Genomic DNA, 17,500 nt, shown 5'->3' with positions numbered 1-17,500 from the left:
GGTATAAATCAATCAGTCAGTCAGTCAGTCAGTCAGTCAATCAATCAGTCAATCAGTCAGTCAATCAATCAGTCAGTCAGTCAGTCAGTCATCTCCGTTGGTAACGAGCAGGACACATGATGTCACACAAGTTCCGTAAACAAATGACCCGCCGTAGCCATAGCAACATGCCGTGAGAGACATTCACTGATTCTGACAACTGACTCCACCTTATAGGCAGCCTAGGCTCTGTAAACCTTCATGTAAACAAAGGGCCCGCTGGAGCTAGCAACATGCCTGTTCACAGAGTCTAGGCTGTGTATTAACACTGGATTTTGTTCAGCTCACACACACAGTACAGACAGGTAGTGGATCATGAGGAGATATTCACTCAGTACAGACAGGTAGTGGATCATGAGGAGATATTCACACAGTACAGACAGGTAGTGGATCATGAGGAGATATTCACTCAGTACAGACAGGTAGTGGATCATGAGGAGATATTCACACAGTACAGACAGGTAGTGGATCATGAGGAGATATTCACTCAGTACAGACAGGTAGTGGATCATGAGGAGATATTCACTCCGTACAGACAGGTAGTGGATCATGAGGAGATATTCACTCAGTACAGACAGGTAGTGGATCATGAGGAGATATTCACACAGTACAGACAGGTAGCGGATCATGAGGAGATATTCACACAGTACAGACAGGTAGTGGATCATGAGGAGATATTCACTGGTTTTAACAAAGAAGTGATTTTGACAACAAGCGTTCTCCAGAGTCACTGACTGCACCTTTACCTGTTAGTGCTGGACTAGATGAATGAATGTAGTTTTACCTTCTTCCCATAAGCTGCTCCCATCCTCTCTGCCTGTCAGACCGTGTGTAGGGTCCGTTAACCAGTGGGTCTGCGCCTGTCAGACCGTGTGCTGGGTCCGTTAACCAGTGGCTCTGCGCCTGACAGTCCGTGTGCTGGGTCTGCTAACCCGCTGACATCATGACACCACAGCTCTGGGAGTGTGTTCGCTATGGAAAGTGATTTACTAAATACATTGAAACAAATTAAATCTATTCTCAGTATTATAAACTGAACCAAACAGAGCTGGGAGGAAAGAGCAGCCGCTAAGAGCCCAGATAGTCCGACTGAGAGGAAGAGTGTGTCCCTGAGAGTGTGTGTGAGTGTGTGTGTGTCTGGGTGAGTGTGTGTGTGAGTGTGTCCCTGAGAGTGTGTGTCCCGGCCACCTGTTGACTCTCGGCTCTGAGTTAAGTCTCTCTGCTGGATTAGTCTAATTGGCGCTGACACACTCTGCGCTCACAACCTGACTTTTCTTTTCTCTGGGTTTAGTGCCTACTAACTACATGTACAGTAACTTCTGCTGCAGTGCATTGTGGGTCAGAACCACTATTTATTTCATCCTAACATGGCTCCTTGATCTTGCCTCTTGCTTATATATCCGTCTCATCGCTGGTTGTTTTCACTGGGAGGCTCAGTCCATGTGATGTAACTTCTGCTGCAGTGGATTGTGGGTCAGAACCTCCATAAAGCTGCTGGTTTCAACACTAAAAATCCCCACCGGATGTAGTAGGACATCTGGGTATTTTTCAGCATGCTGCATCTGACATCATGTATTGGGACAAACTAAATCTGTTTCTACCAGACTGAATAGCAGGGGAGGATGGGGGGTGATTGGCCCTGGGTTACAAATCTCCTCCTCTTTCTTTTTTTTTTAAATATAGTTTTTGTCATTTTTATGCTTTATTGATAGTGTAGAGACAGAGTTGAAATGGGGCAGAGAGGGGAGTGACATGGAGAGAACGACCGCGGGCTGGAATCGAACCCGGGTCTGCTGCTGGCCGAGGCCCATGGAGGGGGACGCCCTACCAACTGAGCTAAGGGCGCCCCCCTCCTCCTCTTTCTCTCTCCTCTCCTCCATACTACATCTGACCATAAACAGTATCTAGTTAGCATGCAGTATGCTACACTTGGGACATACTTTAACTTATGTATTCCATCCTAACATGGCTCCTTGATCTTGCCTAGATTGTGTCCAGTGTTTCATATGGGATCTGTAAAAGCAGCCTAATGCTTTCAGTTAAAGATAAATATATAAATTCATGTGATCTTGATGCATTTCCCCCCCCCCCCCGGTCCCCATGGAAGCCTGCCCCCCCCCCCTCTCTCTCTACCCCCCTGTGTGACCCCCCCCCCCCTGTGTGACCCCCCCCTCCACTCCCATGGACAGACCAACAGACACAACAGACAGTTTACATAATGATCTGCAGTTCAACGTCTGACTTTGAAATCTTTAATTCTACAAAAAACAGAAAAACAGAAAATGAATCAATTCCTGACAGACAGACAGGCAGACAGACAGACAGACAGACACAAAGACAGACAGACAGGCAGACAGGCAGACAGACAGACAGTCAGAGAGAGAGACAGACAGACAGACAGGCAGAGAGACAGACAGTTTAACTCGTGACCTCATAATATCTTTAAAAAGTTCATGTTTCCAGATCAGTTTGAAATCAAGACGTTCAGAAAAAAGACAAACTTTAAATATGGAACAACTCAACAAAATAAATATAAGGGTGTGTGTGTGTGTGTGTGTCAGTGTGTGTGTGTGTGTCTCTGTGTGTGTGTGTGTGTGTGTCAGTGTGTGTGTGTGTGTGTGTGTGTCTGTGTGTGTGTGTGTGTGTGTGTCAGTGTGTGTGTGTGTGTCAGTGTGTGTGTGTGTCTGTGTGTGTGTGTGTCTCAGTGTGTGTGTGTGTGTCTGTGTGTGTGTGTGTGTCAGTGTGTGTGTGTGTGTGTCAGTGTGTGTGTGTGTCTCAGTGTGTGTGTGTGTGTGTGTCAGTGTGACTGTGTGTGTCTCAGTGTGTGTGTCTGTCTCAGTGTGACTGTGTGTGTCTCAGTGCGTGTGTGTCTCTGTCTCAGTGTGTGTGTGTGTGTGTGTGTGTCTCTGTCTCAGTGTGTGTATGTATGTGTGTCTCAGTGTGCGTGTGTCTGTCTCAGTGTGTGTGTCTGTCTCAGTGTGTGTGTGTGTGTATGTCTCAGTGTGTGTGTGTGTGTGTGTGTGTGTGTGTATGTCTCAGTGTGTGTGTGTGTATGTCTCAGTGTGTGTGTGTGTGTGTGTCTCAGTGTGTGTGTGTGTCTCAGTGTGTGTGTGTGTGTGTGTGTGTCTCTCTGTGTGTCTCAGTGTGTGTGTGTGTGTGTGTGTGTGTGTGTGTGTGTGTGTGTGTGTGTGTGTGTGTGTGTGTGTGTGTGTGTCTCAGTGTGTGTGTGTGTGTGTGTGTGTGTGTGTGTCTCAGTGTGTGTGTGTGTGTGTGTGTGTCTCTCTGTGTGTGTGTGTAATAAATGGTGACATCACAGCGCGGCTTCACTTTGACTGTCTTTACTTATTTACACATAAATAAAATGTCAGGACATGATGGATCTGCAGTGGTCACATGATTTAATGTTTTAAAGATGGCCGCCGCCGTGGGCCAGGGGTCTACTGGTCGTCAGGGGGCGTGGCTTCAGGCCCGTCGTTGCTAGGCCCAGACATCTGCATGAAGAGCTCCCGCAGCTCTGTGATGTCATCATCCAGCGCCGGCCGCGTCTCGCGCTCCTCGATGAAATCCCACAGACGCACGTTGTTCATGAACTGAAGAGAGAGAGTGATGTTAAGGACTACAAAACCATGTTAAGAACTACAAAACCATGTTAAGAACTACAAAACCATGTTAAGGACTACAAAACCACGTTAAGAACTACAAAACCATGTTAAGAACTACAAAACCATGTTAAGAACTACAAAACCACGTTAAGAACTACAAAACCACGTTAAGAACTACAAAACCATGTTAAGAACTACAAAACCATGTTAAGGACTACAAAACCATGTTAAGGACTACAAAACCATGTTAAGAACTACAAAACCATGTTAAGAACTACAAAACCATGTTAAGGACTACAAAACCATGTTAAGAACTACAAAACCATGTTAAGAACTACAAAACCATGTTAAGAACTACAAAACCATGTTAAGAACTACAAAACCACGTTAAGAACTACAAAACCCAGCAGCACTGAGCCAATAGGACTACAGGTTAGAATGCTGGTAGGACTAGGCATGGGCTGGTATGATATTCTGATGGTATGGTAACCTTAAACTAAAACACCACGGTGTCACTTTATCAATGTATCGAGTGAATATAACGTCTAATGGACTACGTATATAATGGCTAATGGACTACAGATGTAATGGCTAATGGACTACATACAGTATCTCACAAAAGTGAGTACACCCCTAACATTTCTTCAAATATTTCATTATATCTTTCCATGCGACAACACTGAATAAATGACACTTTGATACAATGTCAAGTAGTCAGTGTACAGCTTGTATAACAGTGTAAATTTACTGTCCCCTCAAAATAACTCGACACACAGCCATTAATGTCTAAACTGCTGGCAACAAAAGTGAGTACACCCCTAAGAAAAAATTTCCAAATTGGGCCCAAAGTGTCAATATTTTGTTTTGCCATCATTATTTTCTAGCACTACCTTAACCCTCTTGGGCATGTAGTTCACTAGAGCTTCACAGGTTGCAACTGGAACCCTCTTCTACCCATTCATGACGACATCAAGGAGCTGGTGGATATTAGAGTCCTTGCGCTCCTCCATCTCCCGTTTTAGGATGCCCCAAAGATGCTCAATAGGGTTTAAGACTGGAGACATGCTTGGCCAGTCCATAACCTTTACCCTCAGCTTCTTTAGCAAGCCAGTGGTCGTTCGGAGGGGTGTTTGGGGTCGTTATCATGTTGCAGTACTGCCCTGCGGCCCAGTTTATGAAGGGAGGGGATCATGCTCTGCTTCAGTATGTCACAGTACATGTTAGAATTCAATGAACTGTAGATCCCCAGTGCTGGCAGCACTCATGCAGCCCCAGACCATGACACTCCAACCACCATGCTTGACTCTAGGCAAGACACACTTGTCTTTGTACTCCTCACCTGGTTGCCGCTCCACACTCTTAACACCATCTGAACCAAATAAATGTATTTTGGTCTCATCAGACCACAGGACATGGTTGCAGTAATCCATGTCCGTAGTCTGTTTGTCTTCAGCAAACTTTTTGTGGGGTTTCTTGTGCATCATCTTTAGAATAGGCTTCCTTCTGGGATGACAGCCATGCAGACCAGTATGATGCAGAGTGCGGCGTATGGTCTGAGCACTGACAGGTTGACCCCCCACCCCTTCAAGCCCTTCAGCAATGCTGGCAGCACTCATACGTCTATTTTCCAAAGCCAACCTCTGTGTACGACGCTGACCATGTGCACTCAACCTTCGTAAACTGGGCCGCAGGGTGGTATTGCAACATGATAACGACCCCAAACACACCTCCAAGACGACCAGTGGCTTGCTAAAAAAGCTGAGGGTAAAGGTTATGGCCTGGCCAAGCATGTCTCCAGACCTAAACCCTATTGAGCATCTTTGGGGCATCCTCAAACGGAAGGTGGAGGAGCGCAAGGTCTTTAATATCCACCAGCTCTGTGATGCTGTCATAAATGGGTGGAAGAGGGTTCCAGTTGCAACCTGTGAAGCTCTAGTGAACTACATGCCCAAGAGGGTTAAGGCAGTGCTGGAAAATAATGGTGGCCACACAAAATATTTACACTTTGGGCTCAATTTGTATTTTTTTTCTAAGGGGTGTACTCACTTTTGTTGCCAGCAGTTTAGACATTAATGGCTGTGTGTCGAGTTATTTTGAGGGGACAGTAAATTTACACTGTTATACAAGCTGTACACTGACTACTTTACATTGTATCAAAGTGTCATTTATTCAGTGTTGTCCCATGGAAAGATATAAAGAAAAATGTGAAGAAATGTGAGGGGTGTACTCACTTTTGTGAGATACTGTATATAATGGCTAATGGACTACAGATATAATGGCTAATGGACTACAGATGTAATGGCAGTAGGACTACAGATTAAGCCCCTCCTACCCTGACGTTGCCCTCTACGTATTAAACCACATTAAGCCCCTCCTACCCTGACGTTGCCCTCGGAGCCCAGCTGTTTGCGAGGCAGGTCCGGCTCTGGTCTGGTCCCATCAGGAAAGGCGTGAAGGTACAAACACTTCCCCCCAAACGGACAGCTGCCGCGGCCCTGGTCGAAGTACTTACACGCCTTTTTACTGTGAAGACAAGAGAATATCACACATACGTTAGGCTATATATAGGATTATATAACCGCCTAACCCTAACCCTAACCCCCTAACCCTAACCCTAACCCTAACCCTAACACTAACCCTAACCCTAACCCCCTAACCCTAACCCTAACCCCTAACCCAGCTATATATAGGATTATATAACCCCCTAACCCTAACTCTATATACTCATTAGGCTAAATATAGGATTATATAACCCCCTAACCCTAACCCTAACCCTAACCCCCTAACTCTATATACTCATTAGGCTATATATAGGATTATATAACCGCCTAACCCTAACCCTAACCCTAACCCTAACCCTAACCCCCTAACCCTAACCCTAACCCTAACCCTAACCCTAACCCCTAACCCGGCTATATATAGGATTATATAACCCCCTAACCCTAACTCTATATACTCATTAGGCTAAATATAGGATTATATAACCCCCTAACCCTAACCCTAACCCGGCTATATATAGGATTATATAACCCCCTAACCCTAACCCTAACCCTCTAACCCTAACCCTAACCCTCTAACCCTAACCCCCTAACCCTAACCCTAACCCTAACCCTAACCCTAACCCTAACCCGGCTATATATAGGATTATATAACCCCCTAACCCTAACCCTAACCCTCTAACCCTAACCCTAACCCTCTAACCCTAACCCTAACCCCCTAACCCTAACCCTAACCCTAACCCTAACCCTAACCCGGCTATATATAGGATTATATAACCCCCTAACCCTAACCCTAACCCTCTAACCCTAACCCTAACCCCCTAACCCTAACCCTAACCCGGCTATATATAGGATTATATAACCCCCTAACCCTAACTCTATATACTCATTAGGCTCTATATAGGATTATATAACCCCCTAACCCTAACTCTATATACTCATTACAGGCCCTGGTCAAAGTACTTACATGCCTTTTTACTGGGAACACAACCAGAGAATATGAGGTTATATATACACACACACACACACACACACAGACACAGACACAGACACAGACACAGACACACACACACACACACACACACACAGACACAGACACAGACACAGACACAGACACAGACACAGACACAGACACACACACACACACACACACACACACACACACACACACACACACACACACACACACACACACACCACACACACACACACAACACACAACACACAACACACAACACACAACACACAACACACAACACACAACACACAACACACACACACACACACACACACACACACACACACACACACACACACACACACACACACACACACACACGTTGTACTGACCTGACTCCAGACTTGAACATGTGGATGAGTCTGTCCTTCTCACTCTGGTCCTCCACCCAGTAGACTGAGGGGATGACAAACTCTGAGACCACACGGCACTCAGGACACGACCTGACAGACAGACAGACAGACAGACAGACAGACAGACAGACAGACAGACAGACAGACAGACAGGAGAGAGAGACAGGGTTAGGACAGACAGTACACTGAGGGGATGACAAACTCTGAGACCACCCGGCACTCAGGACAGGACCTGACAGACAGACAGACAGACAGACAGACAGACAGACAGACAGACAGACAGGCAGACAGACAGACAGGCAGACAGACAGGCAGGAGAGAGAGACAGGGAGAGGGTTAGACAGGCAGACAGACAGACAGACAGACAGACAGACAGGCAGACAGACAGTAGACTGAGGGGATGACAAACTCTGAGACCACCCGGCACTCAGGACAGGACCTGACAGACAGACAGGGAGAGGGTTAGACAGGCAGGAGAGAGAGAGACAGACAGACAGACAGACAGTACACTGAGGGGATGACAAACTCTGAAGGCCAGGACACACCAGCCCGATAATCGCCGTCGTCAAAAAAAATGGAGTCGGCCGTTTCAGGAAGCTCCAGCTTCCCGTCGCTGCTAAAGAACACACCGAGACGACTGTTTATTTTCCGTACGCTCGCGGGACGTAATGTCTCCACAACAGCAGGCGGCGCTAATCTGTATTGTGGCCCGAAAAAATACGAAAGCCGGAAATGATTGGACATCTCTCTAGAGGATAAACATAGATAGAAATACGTATTTATATTTATGGACCATAAGAGCACAATTTTTAGCAGAGAGTGTCGAGCATGGTGTCGAGCAGTCAACAAGGGTTGATGCATGTGAGTACTCTCAAAACGAAACGAACAAACACATTAAAACGATGGCTAGCTGTTGTTAGCTGTTTGTGCTACCCGCCTCACTTCCGGGCTTCACTGATTCGCTAGCCCTCCACCAATCAAATTGCTCCAAATGAAAGACGGTCGGCCGCCGATTGAACATGTTCAGTCGGCGGCCGACAGGCTCAAAACAAGCCCGACGACCTCTACGTCGGCCGACGTCACGGCACACACCAAACAGATTCGTCTTTTTTTTTGACGACGGCGATTATCGGGCTGGTGTGTCCTGGCCTTGAGACCACCCGGCACTCAGGACACGACCTGACAGACAGACAGGGAGAGAGAGACAGGGAGAGGGTTAGACAGGCAGGAGAGAGAGACAGGGAGAGGGTTAGACAGGCAGACAGGAGAGAGAGACAGGGTTAGGACAGACAGTACACTGAGGGGATGACAAACTCTGAGACCACCCGGCATTCAGGACACGACCTGAGAGACAGACAGGCAGGAGAGAGACAGGCAGACAGACAGGAGAGAGAGACAGGGAGAGGGTTAGACAGGCAGACAGACAGACAGACAGTACACTGAGGGGATGACAAACTCTGAGACCACCCGGCACTCAGGACAGGACCTGAGAGGGAGACAGGGAGAGGGTTAGACAGGGAGAGGGTTAGACAGGCAGACAGACAGACAGACAGACAGGAGAGAGAGACAGGGAGAGGGTTAGACAGGCAGGAGAGAGAGACAGGGTTAGGACAGACAGTACACTGAGGGGATGACAAACTCTGAGACCACCCTACACTCAGGACAGGACCTGACAGACAGACAGGGAGAGAGACAGGGAGAGAGTTAGACAGGCAGACAGACAGACAGTAGACTGAGGGGATGACAAACTCTGAGACCACACGGCACTCAGGACAAGACCTGACAGACAGACAGACAGACAGGAGAGAGAGACAGGGTTAGGACAGACAGTAGACTGAGGGGATGACAAACTCTGAGACCACCCGGCATTCAGGACAGGACCTGAGAGAGAGACAGGGAGAGAGAGACAGACAGACAGACAGACGTCTGCGTTTGTCTGTGTACTAACCAAGTCCCAACCACAGCGAGTTCGACCAGATTGCTCTGTTTTGAAACCCACTAGGGACAGGTTTCAAAACCGAGCAATCTCTCATTGACTCCCATGTTAAACAGGCCGTTTACACAGCATTATTAAACCTATTTACAGCCTGTGTGTGTGTGTGTGTGTGTGTCTCAGTGTGTGTGTGTGTCTCTCAGTGTGTCTCAGTGTGTGTGTGTGTGTGTGTGTGTGTGTGTGTGTCTCTCAGTGTGTGTGTGTGTGTCTCTCAGTGTGTGTATGTATGTGTGTGTGTATGTATGTGTGTGTGTGTGTGTGTGTCTCTAAGTGTGTCTCAGTGTGTGTGTGTGTGTATGTGTGTGTGTGTGTGTGTGTGTGTGTGTGTGTGTGTGTGTGTGTGTGTGTGTGTGTGTGTACATACTTGATGATCTTGTTGGAGAAGTTGCGGGTGCATCTCCACTGCCTGATGCACTGCAGACAGAATGTGTGAACGCAGGACGACAGGATCCCAAAGCGCCGGTCAGAAGGGTTTAGCTTCTGCACCACCAGCTCCATACAGATAGAACACACCTGGAGAGACAGACAGGCAGGGAGGGAGGGAGGGAGGGAGAGAGAGCGAGGGAGAGAGAGGGAGAGAGGGAGGGAGACAGACAGACAGACAGGGAGAGAGACAGGGAGAGAGACAGACAGTTAGTTAGTTACTATGACCAACTGAACGGTTCAACTTCTGAACTACCAGCTCCATACAGATAGAACACACCTGGAGAGAGAGACAGACAGGCAGGGAGGGAGGGAGGGAGAGAGACAGGGAGAGAGACAGGGAGAGAGAGAGACAGGCAGGCAGACAGGGAGGGAGAGAGACAGGGAGAGAGAGAGACAGGCAGGCAGACAGGGAGGGAGAGAGACAGGGAGAGAGAGACAGGCAGGGAGGGAGGGAGGGAGAGAGAGAGACAGGCAGGCAGACAGACAGGGAGAGAGAGAGGGAGTTACTATGAGACCAACTAAAACTTAGTGACCATCGTATTTAACCCATTGATGACTATGGCAATCTAGGATGCATGTCCTTAATGCCTGAGGGTTTTCTGAAAAAATAGTACGAATTGTCAAGTCTACCAAAACCTTAATATCTAAGCCTGTGTAGCACATAGAAACATGAAATAAAATACATTTAAAAGTTAAGGTTCACAGGTTTTATTTAAACATGCTCCCTTAGCGCTTACACACCAAGAAATTTTTCTAAAAATCGTCAAAATTAGATGGGGGAGAAAAAAAAGAATAAATAATATAAAATATTTAGTGTGATTTTCGTCAGTAGTCTATAGTGGACCTTGATTCTGCGCTCCGAACGCCACTAACTGTTCTGTAATACACTATCGCTGACACAGCCGGCTTATTTTTTTTTATTATTTTGTTTTATTTTTTATTTTTTTGATTGATGTGATTTTCGGCAAACCACACAACTTTTGGGTGGTCACGTGGTCTTAAAAAATCAACAAAACCCACCTCATGTGTATTTGAACCAATGACAGTGCATTCTATGCTGGGAATGCCATGAAAATTAGATAAAGTAATAATGCTGCGCGACGCAGCATCAGGCAGGAGAGCCAATGTGGCATCGCGCAGCAGCCGTCATCAATGGGTTAAAACCAGCGTTAAAAGAAATATAACCCTGACTGTAGAGATTTGACCACTGTGCCACAAGCGACCGACTTTTAAGAACTAATTCTGATTTACAGAGACGGCCTGGCACGTGAGAGAGGAACAGGTTCTGGTGGAGAGTGAACCCACCTTGTCCTGGCTGAGTTGAGCTGCAAACGCCTTCTCCATGTCTGCCTCAAAGGCCACCATGCACATCTGGAGAGAGAGAGACAGGTAGACAGACAGATTACATCAGAGCATGGTTCATCTATATGAGAGAGACAGGTAGACAGACAGACAGACAGGTATACAGACAGACAGACAGACAGGTATACAGACAGACAGACAGACAGACAGGTATACAGACAGACAGACAGACAGGTATACAGACAGACAGGTAGACAGACAGACAGACAGGTATACAGACAGACCGATTACATCAGAGCACGGTTCATCTATATGAGAGAGACAGGTAGACAGACAGACAGATTACATCAGAGCACGGTTCATCTATATGAGAGAGACAGACAGACAGACAGGTAGACAGGCAGACAGACAGACAGACAGACAGGTAGACAGACAGACAGATTACATCAGAGCACGGTTCATCTATATCCTAGCCTGGAAATCCAGTCCTGCCGCTGGCTAATTAAATGTGCTGCGCCTGTTGGTCTGGACACGCTCCATCGAAGTGTAGTGGAGCTGAACAGCCTCTATCACCAGAGCTGCTAAAGGTTAGGGGTCACTGGGTTAAAGGTTAGGGGTCACTGGTGAGAGACCAAAACATGGGCCCAATGTATGGTGCTCTGTGTGTGTCTAAAGGTTAGGGGTCACTGGTGAGAGACCAAAACATGGGCCCAATGTATGGTGCTCTGTGTGTGTCTAACCTTCTCGTGCGCTCTCCTCTGCTCCTGGTCATGCGGATGTGTCTCAGTGTGTAGGGTTAACAGGATTAGGGGTTAGAGGGTTAGGAGTGTGCATGTACCTTAGTGTGTAATGTAGTGTAATGTAGGGTTATGTGTCTCTAACCTTCTCCCTTCTTCTGGAAGGGACTACCAGAAGGATCCCGCCGCCTCCATGGAGCGGGTTTTCTATCAGGACCAGCCTGCTGCACACAATCCCTGAAACCCCAGTTGGTATCAGTGAAAGGCTGATGACATGGCGTATACCCCTCACCAAAAACCGTCATGCCACCCTCATCAGTGCTTATGCCCCAACCCTGGATGCAGACCTTGAGAGCAAAGAAACATTCTATGCCTCCCTAAACTCCGCCATAGGTAGAACACCTTCTGCTGACAAGCTTATTCTCCTTGGGGACTTCAACGCGAGAGTAGGCTCTGACAGCGAGCTATGGAAGGGAGTCCTCGGTCAGCACGGTGTTGGCCAGATCAATGACAATGGCCTCCGCCTTCTCTCTCTCTGCTCTGAACATCAGCTGGTCATCACAAACACCTTGTTCCAACTAAAGGACAAATTCAAGACCTCCTGGCAGCACCCTCGCTCTAAACATTGGCACCTACTGGATTATATCATCGTCCGCAGTGTGGACAGGAAGGAGGTGTTAATCTCTAGGGCCATGCGTGGAGCTGACTGCTGGACTGACCACCGACTGATCAGAGCCAAACTACAGATGGATATCCGTCCCCAGCTCAAGAAAACACCGGCAAAGAAACGGCTCAACTGTGACGCACTAAAATCCAACCATTGTTTAGATCAGTTGAGGGCCCAGCTTGCAACAAACCTCTCCGCAATCCCTGATACCCCATCAGACCCCGACATCAACACCACCTGGAGTTCCCTACATACTGCCATTTATCAGGCAGCAGAGACATCAATGGGATTCACTAGGCGTAAACACCAAGACTGGTTTGACAACACTTGCCCGGATATCCACAACCTCCTCCAGTCAAAACACAAAGCGCATGCTGCTCTCCTAGCTAACCCACAATCCCCTACTGCAAAGACTCACTACATCTCCATCAGAGCCGAAGTACAGCGCACCCTCAGACTCATGGGAAATGACTGGTGGACCAGGAAAGCCAGCGAGATACAACTTTACGCTGACACAAATAACACCCATGGATTCTATGATGCCATCAAGTCCATCTATGGTCCCCAGAGGAAAAGCACAACACCAGTACGATCGGCTGATGGACTCACCCTTCACAAGGACACTCAACAGATCCTGGACAGATGGGCTGAGCATTTCGATACTCTCCTCAACTCCCAAAACTCTTCCAATCCATCCATACTCGCAGATATCCCAAAACGTCCCCCTTGTTCACCATCTGGATTCCCCGCCCAGTTTCACTGAGGTTCACAAAGCCACGAAAAGCCTCAAAAACAACAAGAGCCCTGGCCCTGATGGAATCCCTGCGGAAGTGTTTAAACATGGTGGCTACCTCCTCACCCGTCGGCTTCACCAGCAAATAACTAACATCTGGTCCTGGAAACCATCCCCCAGGAGTGGAAGGATGCAGAGATCATCACCATCTATAAGAGAAAGGGCGACAAAGCTGACTGTGGCAACAGCAGGGGAATCTCCCTTCTCTCTGTTGCTGGCAAAGTGCTAGCCAGAGTCATGCTCTTTCGATTGGTCTCTCACATTTCCGAGGACATCCTACCAGAATCACAGTGTGGGTTTAGGAGAGACCGCAGTACTACGGACATGATCTTTGTAATGAGGCAAGTACAAGAAAAATGGCGGGAACACCACAAGGATCTGTACGTAGCCTTCATCGACTTGTCCAAGGCGTTTGACACCGTCAACAGGAAACTCCTCTGGGAATTATTGGGAAAGTTGGGGGTTCCACCAAAGTTCCTCAACATTCTTAAAAATCTCCATGATGGAATGCAAGCCTGTGTTTGCATCGGGTTAACAGGGTTAGAGGGTTAGGTGTTATGTAGGGTTATGTGTCTCTAACCTTCTTGTGCGCTCTCCTCAGTGTAATGTAGAGTTATGTGTCTCTAACCTTCTCGTGCGCTCTTCTCTGCTCCTGGTCGTGCGGATGCAGCACCTGCAGTCTGCACACCTCACACAGGTCTCCATGGAGATAGGTGCAGCTGTCTCCATAGAAACAGTGACCGGCGGCCGCGTAGGGACACAGCTGGTACGGCCCCACAGGGGGCGGAGCTACACGCACGCACGCACGCACACACACACGCACGCACACACACACACACACACACACACACACGCACACACAGTGTAATTAATCAGTATTAAGACAGACAGTCAGACAGGGGGCGGAGCTAAGAGAGGGTGATGTCATGGATTGTGGGTCAGAATCGCCCAAATAGGATGCTGCTTTCAACACTAAAAATCTTGGCCGGATCTAGTAGACATCTGAGTCTTTCTAACCATACTAAATCTGACCACAAGCACCAGGACATCCTGAATCTTTTTCCTACCAAACTAAACAGTAGATAGTATGGAGACTGGAACACAGGGAGTATAAACCAACCTTGGTCCTGAGCAGGCGCCTCCAGCCCGGAGCGTATGGCGGCCACATAGGAAGGAGGAGGAGCTCCGTCAGAGGGGGAAGGGTTAGGGCGGAACACTCCCTCTTGGGGGGAAGGGTTAGGGCGAAACACTCCCTCTTGGGGGGAAGGGTTAGGGCGAAACACTCCCTCTTGGGGGGAAGGGTTAGGGCGGAACACTCCCTCTTGGGGGGAAGGGTTAGGGCGGAACACTCCCTCTTGGGGGGAAGGGTTAGGGCGAAACACTCCCTCTTGGGGGGAAGGGTTAGGCCGAAACACTCCCTCTTGGGGGGAAGGGTTAGGACGAAACACTCCCTCTTGGGGGGAAGGGTTAGGCCGAAACACTCCCTCTTGGGGGGAAGGGTTAGGGCGAAACACCGCCTCTGGGTTCGGCCTGTAGACACCTTCAAAGACACAGTGAAAATGTTTTATTGTCAGACATGATAGAAGTAAAACTACATCAGAATTAGGGCTGGGTATCGTCAAGGACTTCGCGATACGATACGTATCACGATACACTGGTCACGATACGATATATCACAATATATTGCGTATATTGATATATCACGATATATTGCGATATTCCATAAACAAGTTGCCTTGTCAAACATAACAGCACAATATATTGATAATTGCACAGACAAATGAAGTCAATACTATTTCATTCACAACTTCCTTTACTATTTTCTTCCTTTTCTTTTGGTTTTGGCATATGATCAAACACTGCTGCAGCTGCTTAACATCAATATAACAAATCCAATTCACTCTTGTACTAACTGTACAGGACACACTGAAAATGAAAACACATCAGTGTGCTTTTGTGGCACAGTGAATCTTAAGTGTTCTTATAAACAAAACTGATCTAACTTCAATAGTCAGTATCCTAGAGGCTCAGGCCTGACAGCAGACATGGGTTTGAATCTGACCCGTGATTGTTCTCTGCATTTCATATCTGTCTCTCTGCACTGTCAATAAAGCCTTGAAAAGCAAAAGCAAAAGCAAAAGCAAAAAAATAAAAAATTTATAAAAAAAATATATCGATTTTTAGTTATAAAAATCGATACTGATATCGCGAAACTACTTATCGCGATATATCGATATTTCGATATTTTGACATAGCCCTAATCAGAATCAACATGGCGTTTATCTCTGACCCACGGTGCAATAGGAACACACACGGACACACACACGGACACACACACGGACGCACACACATACACTAGGGCCTGACCGATATATCGGCCGGCCGATTTAATCGGCCGATTATAGCACATTGCCGATTTTTTTTAATTTTTTTATTCCAGCAATCATGTTGAGTGAGATGCATTGCTGCCCCGGAGGTAGCCTTACAGCCTTACAGCCTTACAGCCTTACAGCCTTACAGCCTTACAGCCTTACAGCCTTACAGCCTTACAGCCTTACAGCCTTACAGCCTTACAGCCTTACAGCCTTACAGCCTTACAGCCTTACAGCCTTACAGCCTTACAGCCTTACAGCCTTACAGCCTTACAGCCTTACAGCCTTACAGCCTTACAGCCTTACAGCCTTACAGCCTTACAGCCTTATAGCCTTATAGCCTTATAGCCTTACAGCCTTACAGCCTTACAGCCTTACAGCCTTACAGCCTTACAGCCTTACAGCCTTACAGCCTTACAGCCTTACAGCCTTACAGCCTTACAGCCTTACAGCCTTACAGCCTTACAGCCTTACAGCCTTATAGCCTTATAGCCTTATAGCCTTATAGCCTTATAGCCTTATAGCCTTATAGCCTTATAGCCTTACAGCCTTACAGCCTTACAGCCTTACAGCCTTACAGCCTTACAGCCTTATAGCCTTATAGCCTTATAGCCTTATAGCCTTACAGCCTTACAGCCTTACAGCCTTACAGCCTTATAGCCTTACAGCCTTATAGCCTTATAGCCTTATAGCCTCATAGCATATTAACAGCAGCAGCCGGTGTGTTGTAATACATTGGATTAATTCACACTTGACAGTTCCCCCTGACACCAATAGCAGAGGCATTGGTCATCTCTTGACTGTTAATAGTAGTTGATATTACTACAGTTATTAGGGGAGAGTGGCCTAAGTTGTGCCACTTTTTACTCAAAGTGATTTTAAAGTGAGGCCTTGACAGTAAAGTCTCCAACTCAAATATGTACATATATTTCAGGGTGTTGTGCATCCCTGGCAATAAAAACTTTGGATCTGGAATAAACTGTTTAAGAAATATAGCTTTCGGAAAAAAAGTTGTCTTGTGGCACAACTTGCCCCCGGTGTGGTGTAAGTTGTGCCACAAGAGAGAATCCCATGGGGTAAATTGTGCCATTGATATATATCTCATAAACTGTAATGCAAGACAAATCCATAAGACAATCACTTATTTAAGGTTTATTTAAAGTAAATAAAGTAAATATTTTACAAAGATTGAAGGAAACACACCCAGGCCCTGTGGCACAAATCACTCCAACCCCAGAATTTTGGATAATAGGCATGATGCAGCAATTTAGGGCTGACATCGTGCTAACTGTATAGACTCAAAGTGTAGCATACCAAAGCACTAAAACGTGTCAAATGTTTTCAAACTTGTCTATAATTGTTCAGACACAATAATGTCGATAGTTAGCCTGCTATCGGTGTATGAATGTGTGTGTGAATGGTAACGTGGGAAAGGACAACAGGTCTCCCTTGCAAAAGAGTCTTCGGTCTCAATGGGATTTACCTGTATAAATAAAGGTTAAAAAAAGAAAAAAAAAAAAAATCAAAAAACCTTGATCATGGAAATTTTACTTTGAAAGGCAAAAACTGTTTTTTTTTTAGCTTAAATGTGCTTATATCTTATTCCTTGTGTCTCCCTTCTTTACAGGATGAGTCAAATGGATGGCTCTTCTTAAATATGTGCTCACATTTCCAATTTCTTCCACGGTTTTCTAGAAACA

The 17,500-nt window shown here is 46.8% G+C and overlaps 2 protein-coding genes across 3 annotated transcripts in view; both read right to left on the bottom strand.

Moving 5' to 3' along the window:
• LOC307270537 (actin-associated protein FAM107A-like) overlaps positions 1-847 on the bottom strand; it is a gene marked incomplete at both ends in the record, with an annotated part of 13,026 nt that extends 12,179 nt beyond the window's left edge. Inside the window, one exon of the mRNA XM_080054418.1 lies at positions 824-847. Coding sequence (XP_079910544.1) covers positions 824-847 — 24 coding nt within the window. The remainder of the gene's footprint in view (positions 1-823) is intronic.
• Positions 848-2,353: 1,506 nt separating this feature from the next.
• mkrn2 (makorin, ring finger protein, 2) overlaps positions 2,354-17,500 on the bottom strand; it is a 23,877-nt gene continuing 8,730 nt past the window's right edge. The window contains exons 6-12 of one of the 2 annotated variants that reach the window (XM_080054416.1): positions 14,549-14,968; positions 14,057-14,217; positions 11,235-11,300; positions 9,868-10,016; positions 7,490-7,600; positions 6,020-6,164; positions 2,354-3,629 (exon numbers count right to left, since the gene is read on the bottom strand). In XM_080054416.1, coding sequence (XP_079910542.1) covers positions 3,477-3,629; positions 6,020-6,164; positions 7,490-7,600; positions 9,868-10,016; positions 11,235-11,300; positions 14,057-14,217; positions 14,549-14,968 — 1,205 coding nt within the window. In that variant the 3' untranslated portion in view covers positions 2,354-3,476. Of the gene's footprint in view, positions 3,630-6,019; positions 6,165-7,489; positions 7,601-9,313; positions 9,392-9,867; positions 10,017-11,234; positions 11,301-14,056; positions 14,218-14,548; positions 14,969-17,500 lie in introns of those variants that run through there. The other variant, XM_080054417.1, reaches the window with a different exon arrangement.

The sequence above is a fragment of the Ammodytes marinus genome, assembly GCF_949987685.1.
Source record: "Ammodytes marinus genome assembly, contig: scaffold_204, whole genome shotgun sequence".
NCBI classification, from domain to species: Eukaryota; Metazoa; Chordata; class Actinopteri; order Uranoscopiformes; family Ammodytidae; genus Ammodytes; species Ammodytes marinus.
Note: the sequence above shows the minus strand (reverse complement) of the source record. Positions and strands in the feature narration are given on the sequence as shown.